The sequence below is a fragment of the Haemaphysalis longicornis genome, unplaced genomic scaffold (assembly GCF_048455015.1).
Source record: "Haemaphysalis longicornis isolate Haplotype H1 unplaced genomic scaffold, Haemaphysalis longicornis Haplotype H1 scaffold_6, whole genome shotgun sequence".
In the NCBI taxonomy this organism is placed as follows: domain Eukaryota; kingdom Metazoa; phylum Arthropoda; class Arachnida; order Ixodida; family Ixodidae; genus Haemaphysalis; species Haemaphysalis longicornis.
The window spans coordinates 211,974,561-212,000,174 of record NW_027526407.1 but is presented as its reverse complement, the minus strand read 5'-3'; the positions used below and the strand labels follow the sequence as shown (position 1 = coordinate 212,000,174).

At 48.6% G+C, this 25,614-nt stretch overlaps 1 protein-coding gene across 1 annotated transcript in view; it reads left to right on the top strand.

The window, feature by feature from the left end:
* The first annotated feature begins 223 nt into the window (after positions 1 to 223).
* LOC144141348 (acetylcholinesterase-like) overlaps positions 224 to 25,614 on the top strand; it is a 38,045-nt gene continuing 12,654 nt past the window's right edge. Inside the window, exons 1-2 of the mRNA XM_077672948.1 lie at positions 224 to 360; positions 21,812 to 22,086. Of these exons, the coding sequence (XP_077529074.1) occupies positions 21,835 to 22,086 (252 nt within the window). The 5' untranslated portion in view covers positions 224 to 360; positions 21,812 to 21,834. The remainder of the gene's footprint in view (positions 361 to 21,811; positions 22,087 to 25,614) is intronic.

Here is a 25,614-nt window from a genome sequence, read left to right as displayed (position 1 = left end):
ACGGTCGTCTGCCGGAGCAGCTACCTAGAAAGCCGCCCGTCGTGTTCTCGGGGCTCCCGCAGACGAGGAAAAGTCGACACTCGGATTTGCCGTCCTCCGAGCAGAGTGACCCTGACACGAAAGCGCGTAGTGGCGCTGCCTCTCCCCTGCCCTCCGCTCGTGCGCAGCGCTGCTCTCGCTCTTCCTTCCGCCGCCGCAAACGCTAATCGCGTCACCGATTACTTTCCTCCTCCTCCGCGGTCCGCATAGGTAACAGCTCTTCTGCAGAAGCGGCCTCGCCTCCTTGCTGTGACGCCAATCGTCTCGCGTCACCAAACACAAGCGGTGTGCACTTGCGTAGGGTGGTTCGCCGCGCGCCTGGTAAGCTGGCGATTTGCTTCTTTGCACGGGGAGTGGGCCTGTTTCGGGATACGTTTTACGTGAGCTCATCAGTTACGGCGCCAACAAATGGGAGAAACGTAAATTGTAGAAATATGTTACGTGCTATGTGCGACCCAGGCGAGATGCATCCATTTGTTCCCTGAGTCGTGCCTGCTACCGTAATGTTTACCGCTTCCTTTTTTTGTCATTGCAGTGAGCATAGAGGGAGGTGGGGGGCGAGAATTACATTGTGTACGTGTGTTCAAAGCGTGTTTACCTGTAACGTAGCAGTTGACACGCATTTTACCACGTAGTTCGAAGGAGCAATAATGCATCACTGCGAGCCGGCCTAGTTGGAACCGATTCATCTTGAAGGTCGATGGGTTCCTGTACCGGCGTGTGCAGTGTTGTACGGTAGAAAAGTATGTGTTTTTCGATTAAATGACTCATTTGATAGAAGGCGCTTATCCGCGTTCCTTTGTTCGTCCCCGTTTCTGTGCGCCAAACCTCCAAGAAGGACAAAAAACGGAAACAAGGCAGGCGCTGAAATACTGCACTTTTCTCCGACACTCCCGCGTTCCCCCAGTTGTAATACCCACATTTGCACTTGCATCTTCGGCAGAGCGCGCCAACTAGCCCAACTCGCCACCTTGCTTCATATTTGCCCACAACGATGTGGGGCAAATATAACTCTTCGGGATAGCTGACTTAGCCCCTCGTGCGTGCTCAGTCGTAAGGAAGTCTCACATTCACGCTTTATTTTTCCAGAAAATTTTTACGATTCCAGAGGCATGCTGTTCACCAGTAATGGTAACTCTAAATTTCCGCGATCATTGTTTATTTTCTAGGTCACCAATCTTTGTGAGCTCGTAAATTACATTTAGTGAATTGCGCCTTCGTCTATTATAAACCTATATTTGCTAGGGGGGGGGGGGGGAAGCGAGGCAGTACATGTTGGCGACGGTCGTTTATATGACTACAAACGTCCGCTGGCACAAAATCTGTAACCGTTTTTGTATTTGCGCTAGCATTTGGGTGGTTTATGCACCGAGGACGCACCTGCGCTATTACTCGCATGAATAACTTTCGATCACCCGGGTATTTTAACCGGTGCCCAAACGGCTACTCGCAGGAGTTTTAGTATCTAGCCTCGACCAGAAAAATGTGCGCTGCGGCTGGGTTGCAACCCGTGTTTTTTGTGCCAAGCAGCAGCTCGAGCTCCTTAGCCATTGTTCACCCTCAGCATGAACCGCAGTGCGCTTACATGCGCAAAACGCTCCATCGTATGTCAGGATGAACAAAGATCGTTATGCCACTGTAACAGCAAGAGAATGTTGCCGGATAAAGATGCTTGTGCGAAGTTTTGGGTTCCCGCCTTGAGCAACGCCAGAAGCACACTTGACAGATGTCCTCTCGCACATCTAGGTCGCGTTTTTCTACTGTAGGCCACGGAATGACAAAGCCGCTACCAGCAACCATCACAGTGGATTACACTGCCTTCCGGAAACAGCAAAAACACTTCTTTGTACCGCCGGCAATTTCCTTTGGTAGCATCGCGGCAGCTTCGACCGGCGCTACGGTCAACACCTCATCAAGAGGCGACTCCCTCTCCATCAACACAGCGTCCGCGCTAATTCCGAACTACATCCTCCGCTCCACACCACATCCTCCGCTAGCGACCCTTGGGAAGCCCGGGTGAGTTGCAATTGCCGTATCAACGCCGCCATGTTGCACTCAAGAAGTAAACGCGAGGATGCCAAGCCCAAGCGGAGGGGTGATGCTCTCGTTAACAGGGACGTCATCTTTGATTTCTTTCCACGTGGATCGGCGCAAATCGTACTCACATGCCCCATTCTATTGCTGTCGTAATAATAAGCACAAGAAAAGAAGTGTGTGTCTAGAGCATATGGTGCCGTTTTAGGTCCGATAAGCCCGCGTTAGAGTGACGACCCGAAAGGTTTTCTTAACGAACGCCGTGTGCGGCAATAATTCGCGTTCCCCGACGTAATGTACCGAAAACTAACCTAACCTGACACAAAACAACTTAACAAAACGAGCAAAAGAACTCAAACTAGAACAATAAAAAAGAACTGGTTCGTCACGGCGTCAAACTACCGCGCTCTGTATAGTGAAGCCAGGGAAGAACCTGCACACGAACGTGCCAGACGCTTTCATCCGCGCCAGCCCCGCTTCAAAACTTCGTATGCCGTCGGACGGCAGTCCAGCCTTGCATTCAGCTCAACTGGAGCGCCGTCCTACGCCATTTTAGACATTGCGGAAGAAATAGGCTTCATGGGAAGAACATCATTCCACTAAGCTGCAATGTAAGCGGCAATGCATGCAACAGAGGAAAGGAGATATATGAATTATGACATGGCAGTAGAACGTAGAGGTAAAGAAATAATCATCCCACGTATTGCTTTGCGAGGGGTACTCCAGATAGTGAAGACTGGCTTGATTTTTTTAAAGGCCCGGAAAGTTAATGTTAATGAAGCAAACTGGAGTTGTTTCTCGGTAACAAAAAAAAGCCGGGTAATTTGGTAAAGGTGCATGGTTAAACCAATCTCGAAAAAACGACGACCAGGACGATACAAGGGGAGCAGTCGTTTTATTTGTTTCTCCCGGTTGTGGTTGCTTTTTCGCGCTTCCTTTCGCCATGCTTTCAAAGAGTGCGTGTGCGCGATGGAAGCGGGAAATGCGTGTTGTAAAGAAAGCGATGTTTTTTGTATTCCGATTGAAGTGTGTTACTGTTTTGACTACACTATCATAAGTTTCGATAAACAAAATTCTTAAAAAAACGTTAATAATTTCACAATACAGTCGAACACGGATATATCGAACACGGGTATATCGAGTTATTGTCTATATCGAACTCATAAATTATCCCCTTGAAAATTCTGTGTAAAAGTATAGGAATTCGTACGTTTATATCGAACCGTATTTTTACCGAGATTGGGTATATCGAACGCCGCGCGAGCTGGAAGGTGCTCTTCGGCGGTCGCTGCACCCCCGATTGAGGTTGAGGAGGATGTGGAGGAATGCGCGGGCATGGAGAAGACTGGCTCGCCGAACTAATCCACCCTACCGGAACGAATTTGCGCTTTCCCAGTCGGGCCCCGCTACCGGCCGCCGTAGCGTTAGCGGACGGAGCCCGGTATGCTAAATCTCTCTAGGCACACAAGACCGAACGCTCAGAAAATGTGACAGTGCGAGGTAGGGATGCCCCGACTGCGCACGTCCTTTTTTTTCGGCTGCGTACGTTCCCGGATTGCCGAAAGAGTTTTTTTTCTCTCTCTCTCTGGGTCTGTCTTCCCCCGATGTCGTCTCGGGAAAGGGAAGAGGGAACGAAGGCGCTGACGGCATCCTCCTTCTTTTGCATTTTGCTGCTGTTGCTGCTGTTTGGCGAGTTGTCCCGCACCTTTCGGAGATCACTGTTTCTCTCGGAGATGACCATCTCGAGCGCTTTGTTGGAGTCCGTTCAGAGAGCTTTGGAATTGTTACCTTCAAAGTTCTTGTGGTACGTTCGCGCTGTTCTTCTTTTGCGTGCATGTTGTGCATGGTGTGCGAAGGCGCAGCGTACTGCTGGAATTTTCTAGTTGTGCAGCCTCGAGAAGATCAAGACCAGCGTCTTTAATTTCATTTCCAGGACGAAGAAGCAGGCCAAGATCAGCGATTTTTTTTTCACGGAAATAAAGCGTCCTGTTGCGTCGTGAGTGGGGAATTAGTTGTCATTCTTGAATGCGACGATCGATAAGTGATCGTCCGCCATAGGTGAGGTCTCAGAGCCCATATTTTTATATCGAATTTTTCATATATCGAACTATTTCGCGATCCCCTTTGAGTTCGATATATCCGTGTTCGACTGTATATTAAGCGGCTGTTTTGTGTCCGATGCAACCGATATGTTCCCGACGATTCTTACGCTGTGTTTTTGTGATAGGAGCAAGGTATTTAAATTTCGTCTTGTTGTACCCAGAACACTGGAAACAAGACAGATGTGGGAGTGAGTGAGGGAATCTGTGTTAGAGCAGGGACGGATTGTGCCGTATGGTGGACAGAGGGGATAGAAGGGAGGGAAGTACTAATCAGAGACGGTATTCAAAGAGGGTTTCCTTGTTGAGGGGCCTGGATATCCTCACTGGCGTGGGCCCCGGCTAAAGTGGTAATAAAGATTCCCTTAATTCAGTGCAGGCTTCATCGGGCAAGGTCTTTGGATTTATGTTCGCTGGGGATTCTGGGCGATATTTGACAAAATGTGGGAACGCCGAAACTAGCAGGTAGAGATCTGATTTGGTGTCAGTGTTGCAGCCGGGGCATCGTGGCTCTGTGATGGATTATTTTGCCCGTTTCTGAGTACTATGCGGAGTGTAGGCTGCATTTGCGCATAGTTTGCTGACAAAGACTTCTTCGGATCGATACGGAGGAAATGTAACCTGCTGGTAGCGTTGTCTTTTCGTCTCATTTAGTAGGAGAAGCAAGGAGATTGGAAAAGTGGGTGAGGAAAGCCAACCAGTGGAGGCGCAAAGTTCGAACACTCCTGCCCCGCCTCGTGGGCGGACTGGTTTCCTAGGCACGTCTCCTCGTTTGCTGTGTGTAATAAAGTCTGATGCACGGAAGAAGCAAAGAATTGTAGGTTACAGTCTTTATGTCATTAGGTTATATATCGCGGGTCCTACTCGTGTCCCTGTTGTTCTGAAAATTTTTCTCTGTTACATTGACATAAATTTCCGAAGTTATATTGCTTGAAAACTGATATCCTAGCACTTTCATATTCTGTATGCTATGATTAGAAGCGAGAGTGATAAAAAAATACAGGCGCAAGAGATACAACACCTCGCTGCCTGCAAAACGAACCTTTACTTTATTTGTCACGCGCATGTGTATTACTAACATGTCTTAACGTAGGAAACAACAAAAAAACTAAAGACAGTTCACCGTAACCAGTAAGCCGGTTGCGGTGAACTGTCCCCACGCAGAAACGGCTGTCTATTGTTACGTTTAGAAATCGCTGCTACATTTACGCACGTATCGGCTTGACGGCGAATTCCCTCGACCTCCGATTACTTGTGGGGTGAGGCAGCCGCACCTCCCAGCAAGCGACTCAGTTTTCTCCAAAAACAGGATAACACCCGCCCGCCGCGGTGGCGCAGTGAATAAGTCGTTGTGCTGCTGAGCCAATTGACGCGGGTTCATTTCCGGGTCGAGGCGGCCGCTGTACAGATGGAGGCGAAAGGCGAAAACGCCCGGCTGTCGTGATGTCGGCGTATGTTGAATATCCCAACCCCCTCCCCACCCCCCCTCCCCACCCCCCAGGTGGTGAAAATTATCCCTGGAGCCCTCCACTAAGGCGCGCCTCATATCACACGTGTAGCTTTGGCTGGTTAAACCTCAGAAAGTTTAAGAAAAAAGATGGGAGAACATTTTCAGGCATGTTAATGAGTGCCTACATTGCTTGACAGCGCCGTACCTACGCTTCACTTCAAAGACTGCAGTTTAGGCATCTGCCACTCTGCCACAGGGAAAATGCAGTCCTGTACAGCAGTGCTTCGTGTGGGCGATGAACTCGTTCCAGATCTTCGCGCGACACCCCCTCTTCGTTTCGTGCGCAGTTGATCTGGCGCAGGTGGAAGCGTGCATCTTGCAGTCCCGGGGGGATCTTGTGCAGACAGGAAGAAAAAAATGACACTGCCTAGCTGGGAGAGAAAAGAGAAATTAATCGGGGTTTTGAGAAGGCATGCGTCGTACGAAGCGGGGGCAAAAGTTGGGCGTGGGTGGGGGTCGGACAGCCCCTTAGTCACACGCCGTCGTTTCGTGTGGATTTCGTGAACGGATTTCATTCCGTGACGTTCTGTGCTCGGAGAGCCCTGGGCGTGTCGTAATAAGGCGCACTCGTTGGGCGATGTCTCCAGACGAGCACGGTGGGTCTGTGCGCCATTTGAGCGCCACCCTTTCGAGACATCATACAATAGATGTAAGCCCGGTTGAAAAAAAAAATAGCGACAGGAAAGTGGGACAGCGAAAGGCATGACTTAAGCATTTATTGCATCGAGGACAATACAAACTTAACTGCAAAGGTCAAAAGGTGTGGTGCAAGAGGTAGACTGGGTAGAAGAGAAGTAGGGAAAAATTATAAGATTCGCCGCTAGGGGGTACACACGAGTGCAACGGCTTCGTATGGGCTCCCAATAATTCATTGGAAATCAGCGGATCGCCTCAATCGACCACTCCACCTGTACCACCAACGGATTCCTAACGTCCAGCCGCATCGCATAACACCTTGCCGACCGACCAGGGCCGTCTGCACCTCAAAAAGCCGGACCCCGAGTTTTCAACGCCCGCACCACCGCTAGGCCTACAAATCAGGCCTAGCGCACCAAGCTGCCGCCACATGGCAGCCACGGGCATGCCGGCAGGCACGCAACCCTAACTCCCAGCACTGGCTCCCACGGCGAATGACATGGACTTCGACCACCACAGCTGCCGCACCATCCCCCAGAAAACCCTTGAATCAAAGTTTTGCGCTCCCGACGAAAGAACACGGCATCGACGTCCCAGCGGCAAGCCACGACGGCATCCAACCAACCACAGGGAAAGCCACTCACAGCTCTGAGAATTGACTCTCCGCGCAAACCAGCACCACAACTCCCAAGAGACAACTACACGATCGTCTATCGGCTGCGATCTCGACTCAACGTTGCCACCGGGGCTCCGCGCAATCTCACTCACGGCAGCACCACCGCCAGCAACATCCCTTTGCAAAACGTTTACGACCACGTAAAAGTGCAACTGCAAAATTCACACAATCTTGTCGTCACAAGCACCGCCCATGAGGAGTACGCACTCGCACTAAGCACGGTCAAGACCATACAACTCGAAGCAGCAGAGTACGAAGTCATGCCATGTATGAAACCTCCACCGGACACCAGCCGCGGTGTCATCACGGCCTGGACTCGGACGTCACCCCCGATACGCTCCTCGAACTGCTCCAAGCCAACAAACCTCAGCTCCTTCATGCCCGTTTAAGGGTACCTTCATGGCACGTTTCGTCGCCTAAAGACGATAGCATCAAGATATGGGGTGCGCGTGGTGTTTTCAGCGCAAAGCAAGTTGGCGAAAATTTGCCCAGTGGTGCAAAGGGTGGCAGAAAATAATGCAACAAGGAAGAAGGAATGGGGTAGGAAACACGGCACGAAGTTTCAGAGTGTCAAGATATACGTAGGACAGACCGGCCGCTGCCTCAACGTTTGCCTTCTCGAACTTCAGAGCTCTCTAAAAGGGTCACCGTATTCGCATTTAGCAGTTCATTGCAGAGACTGCAAGTGCCGCCCAAAACTGCGTGACATGTTAATGGTTGATAAACACAAAAACGGTTAACACAAGCGAAATAATAGAAGCCTTATGTAAAAAGAAAGAAGGGAATGAATGTGTTAGCCAACCATAGGTCTTGCTGTCTGACACTGAGTACGCCTTTTTGAATCAGGGTTGATAAAATGTGTTTCGTTTTGTTCTTGTCAGCACTCGTGCGGTTTGATAATGAATAGAATGTTTGGTTTTTGTGCGCCGTGATCTTGTCGGATGGTAGATTGTAAATTTGGATGTTATGATGGTGGCGTTTATTCCTATGTTTTTCAGTAATAAATTTTCAATTGCTAGTTGCGCGTTGTCCCGTATGCTTACTTGTCCTCGTCGTCGTAGCGCTTTTCCCACCATGAAGCTTTTTGGCTCATGACGTACAGGTGACACAGAATTTAGGCGAAAGGTAGGAGCAAATTTTATTTCTCACGGTCGTTGACTGCGGTCATCCCTACAAAAGAGTTTCATGACTCTCATACAATACATACATTCAACCGTAGCCATACATTACAATACGTAGCCCTAACGCGGTTAAGCTGACTTTGCCGAGCGAATTCGGTTTTCGGGCTGCCGCGCGCAGTGAACGCGCCCAATCCCACGGCAAGACAAGCCACAGACGCTGCTTCTTGTATAGCAACAGGACATAAAGAACTCAGGAAATCTTATTCCTGATGGCAGAATAGGAATTTTCGATATGCATTTTTCAACCAATGTGCCGTTTTCTGCTCTGATAAGCCGAGGACAAAAGAAAAACGCCGTTTTACCATGCTTCTCGGTACACTCAACACTTGTCAAAGACGCTACCGTATAGCCAAAGCCTGGGTAAAAGCCCCCCTCCCGCACTCTTGTGAGGCTGTGGTAGAATTCCGTGTTTCTACCACATGCTCACTAGCGATGACGGCGGTAGGCTTTCCAACCGCCGTCATGGCTAGTGTTTCTGAACGCCTCGTCTATGAGATGCCTTCCGCGGCAGCACTTGTACACTACTATGATAGTGCTTCGCCCCTGCTACCTCGCTCAGCGGAACCCCCCTATGCCAGCGACTTCAGGCCACGAACAACCGGCTTCGAGGCGGCATAATAAGTACACACCATGAAGTCAACCAGGCCAAACCATCGCTCCCTCTTGACTCGCCAGAGGGCCTCCAAGCGCATGTTGACGCAGGGGTAGCCGACGGGATCCTCCACACAAGCCTTGTCTGCCCCACTATGCCATCCATCAACCGGACGTGCACGTATTTCACGGAGGCGTTCCTTCCTTCTGTGTTGGCGGAACAGGTTGCCATCCGTGATGTCCTGTAAGCTTTAGCTTCTGAGATCTGCGATGGCCCATTATCGTGATTGGCATTATACACCGATTCCACCCAGGCTGCTCGGGGGCGCTCCGGCGCGTAAACAGTACACTGGGGTGTACATGCGAGGTGCACCAGATACTCCAATCCTTTTCGCGCCCTGTTCGCGTACTCTGGACTCGCCGGAACACGACCGCGCATGCTCTCGTCTACTCCGCCGCTCATCTGCAGCAAGTGGTGTACCCGCTCCCGTTTCTACAGCTGTCACTGCAGGAGACCCTATTCATCAGAAAAAGCTGCATTCCGCCATCTCCAGGAAGTGAATGATGATGAGAGGGGTGAATCAAAAATGCTTATCGGTAAAACCGTGAAAAATTCGCCCGCACATCATATAAAGACTCGACACGTCAAGCTTTCCACCGCTCCGTTGACAAGAACGTCGACGACGTCGATGTTTGTGGTGGTTATGTAGGTGTTGTTTTGGACGATGGGAATCTCCATGGGTAAGCTGGGGAATTCGGTGTGTGGCATTTTAGCCACCTTGGCCGTCGCCTTCTCTAGAGCGTCTTGTGTCGTGTACCCCCGGTACGTGTCTTGAGCTCGCAGGGCGACGAACGACAAACTGTTCTTCTTCCTCTTCTCCTTGTTGGGTAGCAACGAACGCGCTGAACGTTTTGTCCTCTTCGTCTGAAAACTCCTCGAGCTGAAATAAAGTTACTACTACTACTCTTCGACCAATCTTTGGTTGGCCAATCCCTACGGGGATCCTGCCACAATCATCATTAATGTGCCGTTCCGTATACAGCAGCAACGAGGGACGGGACAGGGTTCGAGCAAGAGGAGCTTCGCCCCTAAAAATATATTCTTCGGCGGTCCACACGCGTCCCTCTCCCTCCACGTGGGTCCGACCTACCAGGCAGCCCACCCTGAAGGCGTCGTGCTTCGGAGAACCAGCCTGGGCGTCGCACTGACGTCTGCGGTGCGAGAAACGCGGACTTATAGTCTTGCGGATCCCTCCCCGACCTGCCCCCACTGCCCTGCCCCTGTTTCTGAGGCGACATTGGAACACTTCTTAGGGACAAGTCTAGGGTTCCAACCAGCCGGAGCTGACACATTGGGGCCACAGGACATTGCCGGGCCGCCCTCCCGATATTTATCGGTGGACGTACGGCACCCTTCACAAGAAACTGTTGGAATTCATTTCCTCTATATACGGTATAGTTTCCTGTAGTCCCCACATAACTATGGTTTTTTTTTTCTTTTTCGTCGTACTTCTGTCCTGTTTTGTCCATTGCTTCCTTGTTACTTATGCCCTGGGGAAAAATGACGCAATAAACAAAGAAGCTGAATAGATCAGAACGAGCCTCAAGAGAAAGAAAAAATAAAATTCACTGTTATACCATACATTCACGGGGTTTTGCACACTGTGAAAATAGTGGCACAGAAAGCGGGCGTGAAAGTGTTTTTTTCAGCCCCAACCAAAGTTTATGGTCTTTCTGAACGAGCCAATTAAAAAGGCAACGAAACCCCCTGCACTAAGAAACACGCTAGAAAATTTTTGAAGTGTTGTATCAATGATGTCTATGAAATACCTTGTGAAGAATGTTGTGTTTCCGAAAAGGCAGATGTAGTAATGATCGTGTGCGCAAAAATGAACATACTAAAAGGCGTTCCAAGCAGTCATCTTTATGCTGACTATAAAAAATGCGGATGCAAAGTTTTGATCAAGTGCCAATTAAGCAAAACTTACAGGGACCAACGAACTCGTGAAATTTGCGAGGTGCGCTGCATTTATGAACGCAAGTAACCTCCGTAGGGAGAGGAGAAACGCGCGCGGGGACCACCCTGGCCCCACTAAGGGGGAGAGCTTCCCCAGCGTCTTCCTGTCCCGAGTAGAGGGCGCCCTTACCTGTGTGAGCACCTGTGAGTTACACCTGTGCCGCGAGGAAATTGATAAGCCTGCACCGAATAAATTACCTCGCAGCTCCTCGCTTACGATGCGTGACAAGAAGCACAGGAATCCTTTCCTGACATGCGCGTAAAACGTTGTGCACATTATTCCCTGAACTGTGATAAAGCCCACGTCGGGCAAGCACGCCGGTGCTTGTATGTCCGGCTGCGCGAGCATGACTACAACGTGCACAAGGTTGTCAACAGCCACCTGGGCATTGATTGCCGCGATTTCGGCTGCAAGTTTATTACGAAATACGCATACACACTACGCCAACGGCACACGCGCCAAAAAAAAAGCTGAGAAAAAAGGGACGCTTCTTAGATGCGACGCATCTCTTGCTCTGAGGCATGTCCCTCCTGCGGCGTCGTCGTCGCGCCGTCCGTCCGCATCCCTCCTCCGTTCTTCTCTCCCACAGCTGTGTGCAAAACTCTCACTCCGGCTCATTACCATACCACAGCTGGCGCGCTTCGCAGCGTAACGCTGCATTAACAACTGTTCCGGCGCGCGCAAGTGCTCGCATGCGCGACTCTCCTCCATTGCCTCCTCTCGTTCAAGCGCTGAGAATATAAAGCGGGTATCGCGCTGCGGCGGTTCAGTCAAGCGCTCGCTCTCGCACTTGACGTGACCTTGCTTGACTACTTCGTGCTTGACTTGATTCTTCCGATGAAGACGTGATGGAAGCGACGGTCCCTTGAGTGAGTGGTGTGACACAACAATTACTCCCATCGTCCCGCGTATAGGAACACCCGCATGTGATGGAAATGCATCATACGCGTTCACAACACGTTTCACGCGATTTAGAGAATCAAACCAACGGAAACACCAATTGAACCCCCCGATGCGTCGCATCACACCAGGGTACCCTCGCGGGAAGATGGGCGTAATTTTTAAATGCAGAGCATTTCTTTAACTCACGATGTTATGCGTCCGTAACTCGGCGTCCGCACCACGGCAGCTGAGCCCTCTCCCCCACTCCTCCTCGCCCTCAACCCGCTTGCAACAACAGGTGCAGCGCGCGCTGCGTTGCAAGCACCGTAGCAACAGCAGGTGCGGGCGCGTTGTGGCGTGACGGTGGCATGATAGCACGCTCTCTCTCCACCTCCTCCCCCTCTACTGCGTTCGTTAGGAATATAAACACGGGTGTCGGCGCGTCAGCCGCACTCCAGTTCTGCTTCGCTCTCTTCTCGTCGCGGTTGTCGCAGTTGCTAAGCAAATGCTCTGCATTTACTCGTGCCCCTCCCGCGGGGGCATGTCGGGGTCCCTTTTTATCAACACGTGTGCGGGTTAATCTTTGCTCCAGGGACCTCACTTCTTTAGTGGACAATGCCACAGAAGGGTGCTGATAGACTCGTCACCTTCTTTATCAAGCCAATACGCCTCGTAGATTACGCGTTCGCGTTGGGTGAGTGACCTATGCAAGACCTGTGTTTTTTAGAATGCTGGAGTGCATTTGCACCTGCGACAATGGTCGACCAATGAAGAGGGGCGGGGCACTTGGCCGACCATTGTCGCAGGTGCAAATGCACTCCAGCATTCGAAAACACAGCATTCGTTGTTTTTCATCCCTGCCTTATTGAAAAGAATAACGCGCCGTTATTATTCTCTTTACTCTGAGCTGCGTTACTCTGCGCTACTTTCGTTAAGCTGCGTTACTCTCGTTACTCTGAGAAATGAGCTGCGGAGACTGCCAACGACTGTTTCAAGCGAGCCACGAAACGTAGGACGCAAGGACGGCTCTCGTTGCGCGTATTTCAGTTACTCCAAAGGGAAGCGACAACTTTCATAGTACAGGGGTTTATTACGTGGAAAACCACGAAACAAAACACTGCTGTACACTGTGCACCCAGCCCCTGGGGCATTCACCCATCACGTCTGCTCAAACCGGCTTCGAGCGGCAGTTTGCGTCCGCCTGCGTGTGCCGGCGCGACCCCCGCTCAGGTAGAAGGGGCGGTTCTCACGGTGCCCGATATACATTTCAAGTCTCTGTACTCGACCGAGCGACGTCGGCGCCCGTCCGCTGACCTTAGACGGCACAGCCGTCGCAGCGTGGGCGCGGGTCAACCCCGACAAAGAACGAGACTCACCGCACGCGCTGGGTAGCGAACTGAGGCAATCCAGGCATGTGCGCATGAGCACTGTGGGTGCCCTGACCTACGCATGTAAGAAACGACGACCAATGCAAGAAAGGCCAAGAGTAGCCAAACCGTGTGCTGCGCTTCCCCAGGTGGTCTCCCCGATCGCAAGTAACCTCCGTAGGGAGAGGAGAAACGCGCGCGGGGACCACCCTGGCCCCACTAAGGGGGAGAGCTTCCCCAGCGCCTTCCTGTCCCCAGTAGAGGGCGCCCTTACAGTGGATAGTGCACCTCTTGTGCCATATAAGGAGCTCTATATGTTGCCTGAAAGCGGAATAAGCTCGATCTGTTACAGCAGCGGAGTGTACGACAGACCTCCGGTGCAACGGACACGCAGTGTGCGGTATATCGGCTGCACAGCCCAAACCTGCTTAAGAACATGCAGTCACACATGAGCAACATGCAAAAAGAGCCGCGCTGGGTCACCGCACCAATTTCGTAACTGTCCACCATTGTGAGATTGACGCCTGATCTATTCTGTTTATGCGAGCCCCCGCAAGCGGCGGTTCATGTGTTTTCACAACAGGAGCTTTCGCAAGCGCGTCACTGAGCACGAGGTTACCGGTGGAATCCCCGGCATAGAACGCCACGAGCGACCACGCAGTCACAACGCGTGAGCGGCAGGATGTCGTCGCACATCGACAAAGCATCGCGTGCTTTGTCCTTGGTTGCCGTTAGCATGTCCGTTAGCAGGTCCCTTAGCAGGTTTCCGTTAGCACGCGGTATGGAATAATAAGGCAGTATCTTTAGCACCGCGTGGGTGCATTCAGTCTATAGTTGATGACAGGGTAAGAGTACAGCACGAGCTCCGCCCACAAGCGTTGTGTGGCGGCTACCTGACTCTCCGCGGTTAGAAAAAATAGTTCGTTATATTGCAGCTGTTTATACCCATGATTACGAATATGAGCGGCTGACAGTATTACCATCTGATTATGAAGTCGTTTATATGTGTTTCATTCCCATGAATGAAACAGATGTGAAAGATTTTCCCAGGAAAAAGAAAAAGTCGTCCTCATTCAAAACTGGCTCAGGAGAAACAAATACGCACTCAAACAAACGTTATTCATGGTACGAACTATATCCGGTGTATTTTATATTTAAATCAATGCTATCTGTGATTTTTTTAGTGTTAGAGAACAGAAATAAACACACAATGAACGCGCAAACGATTTTTGGTTCGGAATAGTTCGAATTTCGATCGCCGCCCGCCACTTAGCCGTCGTCTGCTTCGAACATGGAGGAAAGGAAAGCTTTCGTTGTATAACCAACACGATGGTCGTCTTTATATTTGGTCGGACTCGTCGCAGTGCGACAATTTCTTCACTCTGCGTGTGCACTCATTGTGGAGAAATGTAGTGGGTACGATATCTTCCACAGCCATCATAACCGGCGGTTCGTCCCCGCTATGGCTGGATGCAGTGCACAGACTGTGCAAGCCCAGGGTGAAAAGGAAACCAGCGGCGAAAATTCATCGATGCCTTTCAGAAATCGGCCGCGATATCAACGAGCCATGTGTTGTTCTATGCGACCGTCTCGAACGTAGGGACGCCCTGCAAACACCTATCGCGGTGACGCACGCTCACGGTGGAGGTCGCGATGCCGCATAAGGTGTTCGGCCTTGCAAAACCAGCTGTAGGTGCAAAGAAACAAGCGTTATTTTATTCCGCTTAAATGAGACGACAACGCCATATGGCGCAAGCAGAGATGTGAAACTGGATGTGAACCGTTACAAGTCTAATTATTGCTACTTCACGAGACACGCGAGTGGCAAGACGCTCTACGTCAGTCGGTTAGATTGACAGTATACGGTGTCATGCTTTCAATCCGGGCTATGATTTCCGAGGTGTTTTCCGGCGATATAATAAAACAGCTGCCGCAGTTTCTTTTGTGATATATCCCCGCCCCGCAGTTTACTGTAGAATGATAAGGCAGAGAACCCTGACTGGCGGTGAAAATTGATGGAAAAATACCCTTAAGCACTAGCAGCCGCCTAAAAAATTGATGTTGCGAGCTTTTATCGAAAAAATTCCCCCGCATTTCCCCGAGGGGGAGAATGTGAAAGTGCGAATGCACGAGTTGATTGCGCGGTCCGGTAATGTAAATGAGTAGTCGAGAGAGATCACACACACACAAGTATACAGAAAGAAAGATACATTTATTGTTGGATTGTATTTCACTAGTTGTTGGGGGTACCGTTGCCTGCGAACGATCCGCCATCATCAGTATCGAGACTGACGAACGAGCGACCCGCTCTCGACGGTGGCACGAGCTCGACTGATCCTCCCGCGCCACGCGTCCGCTACGCGAGCGCCCCCACGCGTCGGAAATCCGAAGCGCACGCGAAGCACGCGAAGCGAGCGAGCGCTCTCCCGCCCGAAGTGGAGGGGAGGCGCCCACGCTCGCAGTGAAACTGCCAGGAGAGAGGAGGAGGAGAGTAGCTCACGCCGCTACGGCGAGGAGAGAGACGGGGAGAGTGGAGAGGAGGAGCGCACCGCCGCCGAGGCCGCCGCGCCTGCCCGCGCGCCGGCCCGCCGCTCCCCGCCGCAGCGCCGGCGCCGTTGCTAGGCACGCGCTCATCTCCGTTGCTAGGGGAGAGGAGGTGCCCGATAACACCTGCCGCGCCGGAGCGGCGGACGGACGGCGGCGGACGAAGTAGGCTCGACTAAGAAGTGCATTCGCACTTAAAAATGAATAGTGACCTACACATTCATCCTTGCGAATTTCGACTTTCCAAGCTGTGCTACATTAAGCTTTCCTTTGCACTGATATGCAGGAGCATACCGTGAAGATATTTTTATTGCTGATGAGGCTTTTGAAATAGCATACATGCAGACAATATTCGGTTCAACATGTTCTTTGCAGCCATGTCAACCATTGTGGAAGCATTTTCGTTTCAGATAATCTTCCCGAAGCCACTAATCTTCCCCTATGTACACCAAACAGTGACGTCGAACATTGACTGCCCGATACGAGATTTAAACGAATGGCTATACAAGTGCATTCAATTTTTACTGCACCTATTTAGACAACTAAATAGGTGCACCTAATTAGACCTGGTGCACCTATTTACGGCACCTATTTAGACCCAATAATATGAGTATGAACATGAGGTCTAAGTGACTTTCAAATTTCAAAATGTGCCGACATCTTCATGCAAGCATTTCCACTCTCTCCACTTCTGCAACCAATCAAAGCACCGAAAGGAAACAGGGAGAATAAATATTTAATTCTCACTGCCTCTTGTCAACGAGTCATTGGCTGCTGCACAAGCATTTTCTATTCTTACCACACTTTCCAGCCAGCAGCAGCACAGCTGCTGCTTTCTGAAAAGTGTGGTAAAGCCCAAAAACCGACGTTGAATCCATTTTGATTTGCTGCACCAGTGTTTTCAATGCCTAATGCAGCTTTAAAGCGAAAAGCAACAGTGTGTGCGGGAAAAGCAGCGACTTCACAGCCTCATGGCAAGGTGTAAACCCATTCCAACGTACTACATAAGCATCTTAAAATCTCACCGCAACGTCATGGCCCCAAGCTACAATGTGTGCATCAAAAGCAGCGACATCACAGCTTGAAGGCCTGGCATAACCACATTCCAACGTATTTTTTAGAGCTTTCACTTCTTACCATAGCTTTCTAGTCAGAAGCAACAGTTCAACCTTGCGAAGAAGCTACATAGCGTCTTGAAGAAGTGCTTGAAGAAGAACTATTGCGACCTGCTGAGCAAGTTTTTCCAATTTTTACTGCGTTTGTACAGCCGGAAGCAACGGAGTGTGCTCAAAAAGCAGCGACGTGACACTCTGGAGGCCTGTAGTTAAACCTTTTATTAGAGGCGAAGCTCCTTAGGGCGTGGGTCTGTCCATCCTCGACGTATGTATGTAGCCACCTCTAGTTTAGTTCTTGGATTGTTTACTAGATGGCGTGGCTGCCTCTAGTTTAGTTCTTGGATTGTTTACTAGATGGCGTGGCTACCTCTAGTTTAGTTCTTGGATTGTGTACTAGATGGCGGGGAGCGTTGTAATAAAATCCGTTCGCTGTTGGCGCGCGCTCGGAGTCGCCCGATGGATAAGGCTGCAGATGTGCGAGCCCGCGAGGCAGAAGCGCTCCGTGAAGCTGCGCGACGCCGCCGCCAAGATCCTGCCGTACGAGAGCGGGAGGCCGAAGCGTGTCGTCTGGCTGCGCGACGACGCCGCCAAGATCCCAGCGTTCGAGAACGAGAGGCCCAAGCGTCACGGCAACGGTGCGAGGACCCTGCCGTACGCGAAGCGGCACGGCTGCGGCGCAAAGATGATCTCCAAAACGTCAGAGAACGGGAAGCGGCGAGAAAGCGCGCGTATCGGCAGGCAGACCCCGATGCAGTGAGAGCTCGTGAGGCGTCTGCAAAACGCATCAGGCGAGCTCAGCCCCAAGGTGCCGACGCGCGGTTTAAGCGAGACTTTCTAGACGTTACGTTCGGACACAGATGTAGTGGGCGAACTTTCACTGAAGAGTCACGGTTTTACCGATGATTTCCCCTCAGGAGCTTCGCCCACTCATCATCATTCACCCCGTGGATATGCTGTGAATTTTTTTTGATATGCCGTATCGCTGTTTTCATTCATTCATTCATTCATTCATTCATTCATTTTTATTTCTTCAAACATGGGTTTACAGAGGACTGAAGAGATCATCTGGGCCCTTAGCAGTAATGCTAGTGCCGGGCCCATGCAGTTGATACATTTATAACATTTCAAGCACTCAGTTACACTACATGTAGAAACGAAAGAATACAAAAAAAGCAGACTATAGCATATGCAAAATATACGGTTTATAGCATGACACAAAGAAAATATCTCGTAAACAAAATGAAACAATACTCGCGTACAGAGTTCATCAGATATTAAACACACGAATTAAACCAGAAAACATATAATTGAAAACACGTTATGAAAAATAAATGATTTCTTGCGTACACAGCTGATTTTTAAGTAAAGTTTCGGTGATTAAATAAGCGATGTAAGCTCCTTACATTGCACGTACTTTTTGAGTGTACTGGAAAAATTCTGACTTAGTTTGACATAAACTGGTATGGTATTCCATATTTTAGTTCCGACATATTGCAGTGTACGTTTCCCATAACAGTTATGTACGGGGGGAATGTTGAAATTGTGATCCCATTGAGTTCTAGTATTTCTGACTGGTGTTATAAATATTGATGATGGTAGGGGGTTATTGTTTGATATGATGTTCCGCGTAACACAAGCTATTTTGAAATCGCGTGCAAGTAAAAAAGGCATTATTTCAAGCTGTTTGAAGAGTGGTGCCGAATGAGCCGTGCATGTGGAAAACGTCATAATTCGTAGCGCGCGTTTTTCGATTCTTCTTGCAGCTGTATAACCAGAAGCAACAGTGCATGCTTGAAAAGTGTGAATGTCGCATTCTGAACGGGTGACATAACCCATTTCTACCGGATACACAAGTGTTTGCAATTATTACTGCAGTGGTTCAACCAGAACCACCTTTAGTCACTGTTTGAAGGGTCTCCAACTCTTGTCACAGTTGCTGGAACCATAAAAACGTCTAAAAGTGGGAAGCCGTGTTGAATCTCACATGTCCTCCACTCTGTAAAATAACAACGGTCTATTATGACAGAGACACTGGAAATCTGAATGTCTGCCAATACACTATGTAACTCCTTTGTTGAAACTTAAACTGCACAAGCACCAGGACGCAATCATTAAACTACAGCCATCACTATGAAACACAGCTGCAATAGACAAATTTTTATAAGTCATAAAGCCCTTCACACAAACTTTGCATGAAGATAAAGGGAAGATAAACTGTTTGTTCGTTTCTATGAAATACATTCAGCTATTACAAAGCAACTTTAACAGCTGACGACACTTCTGAGAAATTCCACACTGGAAACAAAATACGCGGCCTCAGTCCACGCATAGTCAGTTTCTCTAATGCCACTTTGTGCAGCGATGAGAATATACGCACCATAACCTTAGCAGGCATAATAAACAGCTGCGCGCATGTGTATTTTTGGCAATGTATAAAAAAATACGTAATCATGTGGCGGGGCCCTACACTTCCGGCTTTCTTCAACGGCGTGGTTCAAAATCCAGCAATGATACAGTTTCGATGTTGATTTACCCCTCTTATACCTTTTAAAAATGCTACTGATGATTACGAACAACCAATAACAGTCAAGAAACGAAACGTCACAACATTTGACTACCTCAACAATACTCGCACTCGTTCATACTTTTGTATGTGCGATAATGTGCCCATTGGCATAAACATTACGCCATAGGTACCCGTCTCTCGCAGGAAGGCAGGTTCATACTCATTTTTGTAAAGCTACCCAGTCTCGGATAATTGTGGTCGAACGTTTAATTCTTCGCGAGTCTCCGCAATAATGATTTAATCATACCTGTTTACGGCAGGGGAAAAAATGCCACACCGCTGCTCTGTTAGTACCCCGGCAAGCTAGAAGCATTTTCGAAAGTTTCTTCTTTTCCAACTAAGTTGTATAACCCGCAGTTCTTATTTAATAACTGGCTTTCTGTCTGAACAAAAAAAACGCACGTTAGGGGTTATAATTCAATTACATTCCTATATGCGTTCCTATATAAAGAAAAATAGATTCACGATATTGCCACTTCCAGGCCATTACAAGAAGATGGAAGTAAGAAGCTGAAAAGTTAAGCTGTTCTTTTTTTGTCACGAAAAAGGAAGGGAGAACTGCCAAGACAAACAACAACTTCGGCTATTGATTTGTAAACAGCAGTGCGTCGTTCGTTTTTTGAGAAATGAGTGTAACAGCCCCCAAAGGAGCGGTCCTCTAAAAAAACAAAATGTTGTTTAGCTTGTTCCTTCTTGTTGTGCTTGACCGAAATGCACAGTGCGTGTTGTGGCGACTGCTATATTACAGAGTTTAAGCAGAACAGCTAGCGTGCGCTCACGCTACTTCGGCGGGTTATCAGGATCCGACTGCACATGCGCACGTGGGGAGGACGAGGAGGTGGCCCCTGAGCGGAACGATTGCGCGCACTCGGCCAGGCAGAGGGGACCGTCCCCCAGGAACGAATGCGCTCCTGCCCAGTCGAGTCCCAGTACCCCCCGCCGTAGCGGCAGGGCATATATACCCCATGCGCTATGCTAAAAATAGAGGGTTTCAGCATCGCGGCTACCGGAGGCTCACGCTACGCCGGCGGGTTACCGGGACCCGACTGCGCAGGCGCGCGCTGGGAGGGCGAGGAGGTTGCCCCCTCAGCGGAGCGAATGCGCGGGCATGTCGAAGGCCGGCCCGCGGAACTAATACAACCTACCGGAACGCATTTGCATTTGCGCAGTCGGGCCTCTCTACCCGCCGCCGTAGCGTTAGCAGACGGTACCCGCTATGCTAACCGTTACTCTCTACTGTCTCTTGTGTCATCTGGCGCTGTTCCGTTGCGTCTAGCATGCTTTTATGCCATGGTGGCCTGTAACATTGTACGACAGGTTGAATATACATTTTCGTTTCAATTAAGCTTGTAGAGTTCCTCTGAGCCGTACTTTCGTCTAAGCAGAGTATATGATAGCTATTATAAAATTACTGCAGGTGCCAGAATTTATAAATGCAGAGCTATTTTATTTCCTTATTTTGAAATCGGGGATATGAAGGGAGGAGTAGCGGAATAAAAAAAGGAGTTCAGAGAATAATGTTTATGATATGAAAACCAAAGAGAGTGAGGAATGCCAGAGGTGGTGGCATAGAGCAGGGCCGGTCTTTAAAAAGGCGCGATGGCCGGTTACTTGCACAAAACTTGAATACAGACTTGTAGCACTTTTTGTCATGCATGCACCCAGCGTCTGTAGACATACCGCTGATCAAAGCGAAACCAGCGTCCATGCGTGCATTCACTCGAGTTGCTTGGATGCATGCTTGGCATCACACTCGGCCACCGGTTCAGTAGAACTCGGACAGGATCCTGTATATTCTGGTGTTGATCCCAAGTCCAGCCGACAGAAAGTACGAAGGCCAACCCAGCCCGAAACCTCCGCGCTGAAATTTTCTAGAAAGATAGCCTTCCTCTGCTCAAGTGTATCTTTTACAGGACTGAGGCAAAGTGAATTAGCGAATTAAGACTGAAATACGAAAGCACCGTCTTTCTCCCTTCGTACGCATGTATATTCGTCCACAGGTATAAATGCCCACTTTCCCGCAGCTGGTCGATTATATGTTTCATTTTGTTGGGCCTGGTAAAGGTATGAGACAAGGCGGCCATTAACAGCCGAAGCAGTAAAAGAGGCTTTATTGATTTCTGCCACACTATAGGCGCGTACACTAACACAAGGGCTTAAATAAACAAAAATATAAAACCAAGAAATTCGTGATAGGATCTAGAGATCTAGAGATTGCGTCAGCTTTACGTAATGAGAATACTATTCGCACAATATGACTGCACGGCATTTGAATCGTCTTCTGGCTGATTTTTTCGTACGCGTTATCTTCACGCCAGCAATGCTTCAAGTTTAAAGCCAATTAACCAGTCCCTTCCTTGCCCTGCTAAGAAGTATTTGTTAAGTATATTTTTTGCTTGCACCTCAATGATAGTTAAGGCTAGACTGCCATTACTTTCGAACGTATGGCCCGTCAGCTTCCCGATGCGAGAGATGAAGCCGGTACGAGGCAGTTAAAGTTCTCGTAAACTCACTGCCGCAAGTCGCGCGTAATGTTCTCATTATTTGCTGCAGGTCGGTACCTGAAGTGGGCAACGATGGCGCTCACCGGCTCCATAGCCGCCACGATTCTCCTGGCGGCTGCAGTGGCAGCTGCCACGCACGTGGAGCAAGGCACCCAGGAAGGTCGGGTCAGAGGCCAGCTCGTGCGAGTCATCGGCAAGGACGTGGAGGAGTACCGGGGCATTCCGTTCGCCGAGCCGCCCGTGGGCAAGCGGCGCTTCAAGCCACCGAAGCCAAAGGCTCCCTGGGAAGGAACGCTCGACGCGGTCCGGACGGCCTGCCCCCAGGTGCGGTCCAAGGAGACATTGGCGGCTGCCAAATGTTTGCTTCCTGCCTGTGCTGATTGGTCATGATTGAAGTTGAGCGTCGAATTCGTGGGAACTCGGAGCGCTTTTGCAAGTCCTTCATGCTTATGGCAGTAGAAAAACTCGTCGTAGAAAAAAAGCAGATAATAACAGTGACCTTCAATTCCGACGACACAACTGTCTCTTTGTCCAGTCTTAATAAACGTGACCACCATGCCAGCTGGGCTATCCCCCTGCATCAAACTATGCCCCCAAAAATGAATTGACCAGTAACCTCGTGCTAAGCTGCCCAGCACCGGAAGATGTTAACGCGGCGGAACTTCTGCAATGAACATTTGTGTTTTACGCAATCCTAAGATTATCAGGTGACAAAAACTAAGTCGGAACATACCACTACGGCTGGCGTCGTAGCGTTGGCGTAGGTTCGGCGAACCGTTGGGTACATGTGTTGGCCGAAAATCCACCGTTTATAGAGGGCAAAATCAGAGAGATGTACATCAAATGGACGACTGCGCAATGAAGAAGAGGCACATGAATTAATGCCTGTAATATGACGTCTTATTTCTCAGGTATGCTCGTATAAACGAATAAAATAATAATAGTAATTGTTGGTATAGTTCATTGTCGGCTCAGCCCAAGCACGAATGGTTTGTCGGGCTTCACCCGACAGGCAGAGGCAGCAACAGAAGGCATCGACATCAGTGCACGGCAGACCCTGCAGGTAACAAAACAAAAAATCGACATAACACAGTGCATAAACAATTTCAAAAGATTTTTTCACGGATAAATAATTTCAAGGCTCGTTTCGACTGTACACTAAATATGGCATCAGGAACTGAAAGATGGTAGGAACATAATATTTTCCAACAAAGCGTCCAAATCGGCTGAAGCATTTTTGTATCTCCAAACTACATATGGTGTCGTAATGGTCTTGCGGGTGGATGAAGAACACGAAAATCACTGCTTCCAACATTGGCACAAATCACTGTTTGTAAAAATTAGATGTCAAAAGAAGACAAGGGAAGGCTGAAACGAAAGTTCCATCACTTGAAATATTGTTATTATAGGCCGCACCACGAAATATCGTCATCATCATCATCATCATTTTTATTTCTACGTGCCCACCAACAGCCAAAGGCCTTAAGCGGTGGTGCACAGGAGGAAACACAAAATTTGATGCAAACACAAACAAATTAAATATGCAGCATGAAACGAGGAAAAATAAGCAGAAGGAGAAAGAAAGAAAGATACGATCAGTGCACTACAGTCAAAGCAAGCTTAAACAAATTCAAATTGTTGTTAAAAATATCAAGGTGACTTGACTTTTCATTGTACAGTCAAAGCAATCTTTGCTTAGGAGAACAAGTAGAAGTGATTCGAAATAAAAGAAATTCACGAAAATGCTTACAGGGAACTCTAATCTCAATTGATGACGTAAGGTTTTCCCAATCAATGACGCTGTGTAAAGACTGAAAGACTTAAAGACTGTGTAAAGACCTATTTCAAAATGAAGTTTATCTCTAAGAATTACCTAATTGAACAACAGTAATGGTACATCTTAAAGAACAATAAAGAAGTGAATGAAGAATTGTTTTCTCAGTCCAGAATGGCATAAGAGGACGGGAGTTATACCAAATGCACCACAATCACCTGACCTTAAAACAGATATTAGTCAAATACGTATTCCAAGTTACATCCTAGTCAAGGATATCCCGAAACATTTTCCATTGTCAGAATACAGGATCGAAGCACAATTTCAGGAAACACAAGAGAATGGCGTAAATAACGGGTGCATTAAGTTAAATGTTCTTGTGGAATTAATATAAATCCAGATCATGACAGAAGGGACATCTTCTTGAAGAACATTAATTGCTTCACAGTGAGCGGGGCGTGTCTACAGAAGAACAGTATCAGCAAGGTGTTGAAATATAGCGCAATTTGTCACCATAAAAACAGATCGTTTGTATAAAGATTAAACAAAAAGTTATAAAACGGAGCCTTCAGGCAGTTCCGAAATCCAACAAAAATTTAGAAACAGAGTAGTCCCCCAGACAAGCAGGCTGAGTCCTGCTGTCAAAGCATGCTCTTAGCAATGCATTAAAACAACCCCGGAAGGTTTATTTTTTCCAGCAAGAGGCTAGGGTGCACGTGTACAAAGGCTTTGCTTGCGTCAAGAAAGAGGGCGCATAAAACCTCGTTATTTTCAAAGGCAGAATACAGCATATTTGAAAAATGTTCGAAGATAGTAGTTGTGCATTCGTTCGCGCGATAGGATATTGGACTTTTCTAAAACACTGGTCGTGGTAACGAGAAACTGTATTTCGCAAATATGGACAACAGTAGGTATCATCAAAATGGGTATAGTTTTCAATTTTTTCAAAGAACCTTCTTTATGTAAAGGCTTTAAGAGAGCAGTGTTTAATTACTTGCGAATGTGAGAGTGTTCTATGAAACTCTTTATCATTTGAAGAGGTGGTTCTTCCACCACCGGAATGTTATGCTACAGGTCGCTGTGAACGTTATCGGTACGCGATGCTTTGTTACGGCAAAGGCTAAACAAAATGTCACGAAGGTTCGTTGCACTTATACGGGGGGAGGTAAGCTGAAGATACGTCACTGCTGATATTTCGGAGCAATGTCTAAATGACCCCCGAAAGGGGCCTGAGAAAAAAAAAGCGTTCAAATCACGACAGTTGAATGTAATTGCTGAAATATGTAGTTATTACGGCCGCTCCTGACCTGCGTGCTTTCCAAACGTGTATATCAGTATTGGTAGAAAAAGCCCGTCTGGGGCTGTGCTTATTATCTTGTAAAGGTTTATTATAGTCCGAACGCTTTGCAGCGCTCCGTAGAGCGGTTACTCTGCTATGTGATGTTTTGTATTCATTCTTTAGCGAAATATTATTAGCGCAGCGTTTTGAGCGTGCCAAGAGCAAGCCTCTCTATTTAAAAGATTGAAGTAGGTCACCTGATAACCTCTGAATATTTCCGTTACGGTTTGTTTCAATGATCTTCCTTGAACAGTGCTTCTAACGATGTTAAGAGTTTTCACAAACCCTATGTAATTGTTCCGTTTGGAGACGTTTCTTAAAACCTCTGCCCGATCAAAAGTTGCGACCAAACTATCCAATTTAGCCATATCCAGTGTTGTTAAACGCTGCTTCTGGGATAAAAAAAGTCAAGGTTATTTAGCGGGCTCCGGCCACCCACTTAGGAACACGTTACAGATATGTACTCAATACTGCAGGAGATATTAAAACCGGGTGACTGCGCAAGTAGCGCTTATGAAAGTGCGTATATTTTAGATAGCAAGGACGATTGTCTAAGATTATCAGTCATAGTAACCGGAACACGAAGAAAATATATTGCAAAGGGACATGGATGCCCATAACCACTGCACGCGTGCCACTGGACGCACCTCGTCACTGCCGTGCATAAAATGAACGCGCTCCCTAGCACGTGCCACTGCTCTGCAGATTTCGTTGTGGTTGCGTATTTGGCGATGCGCTC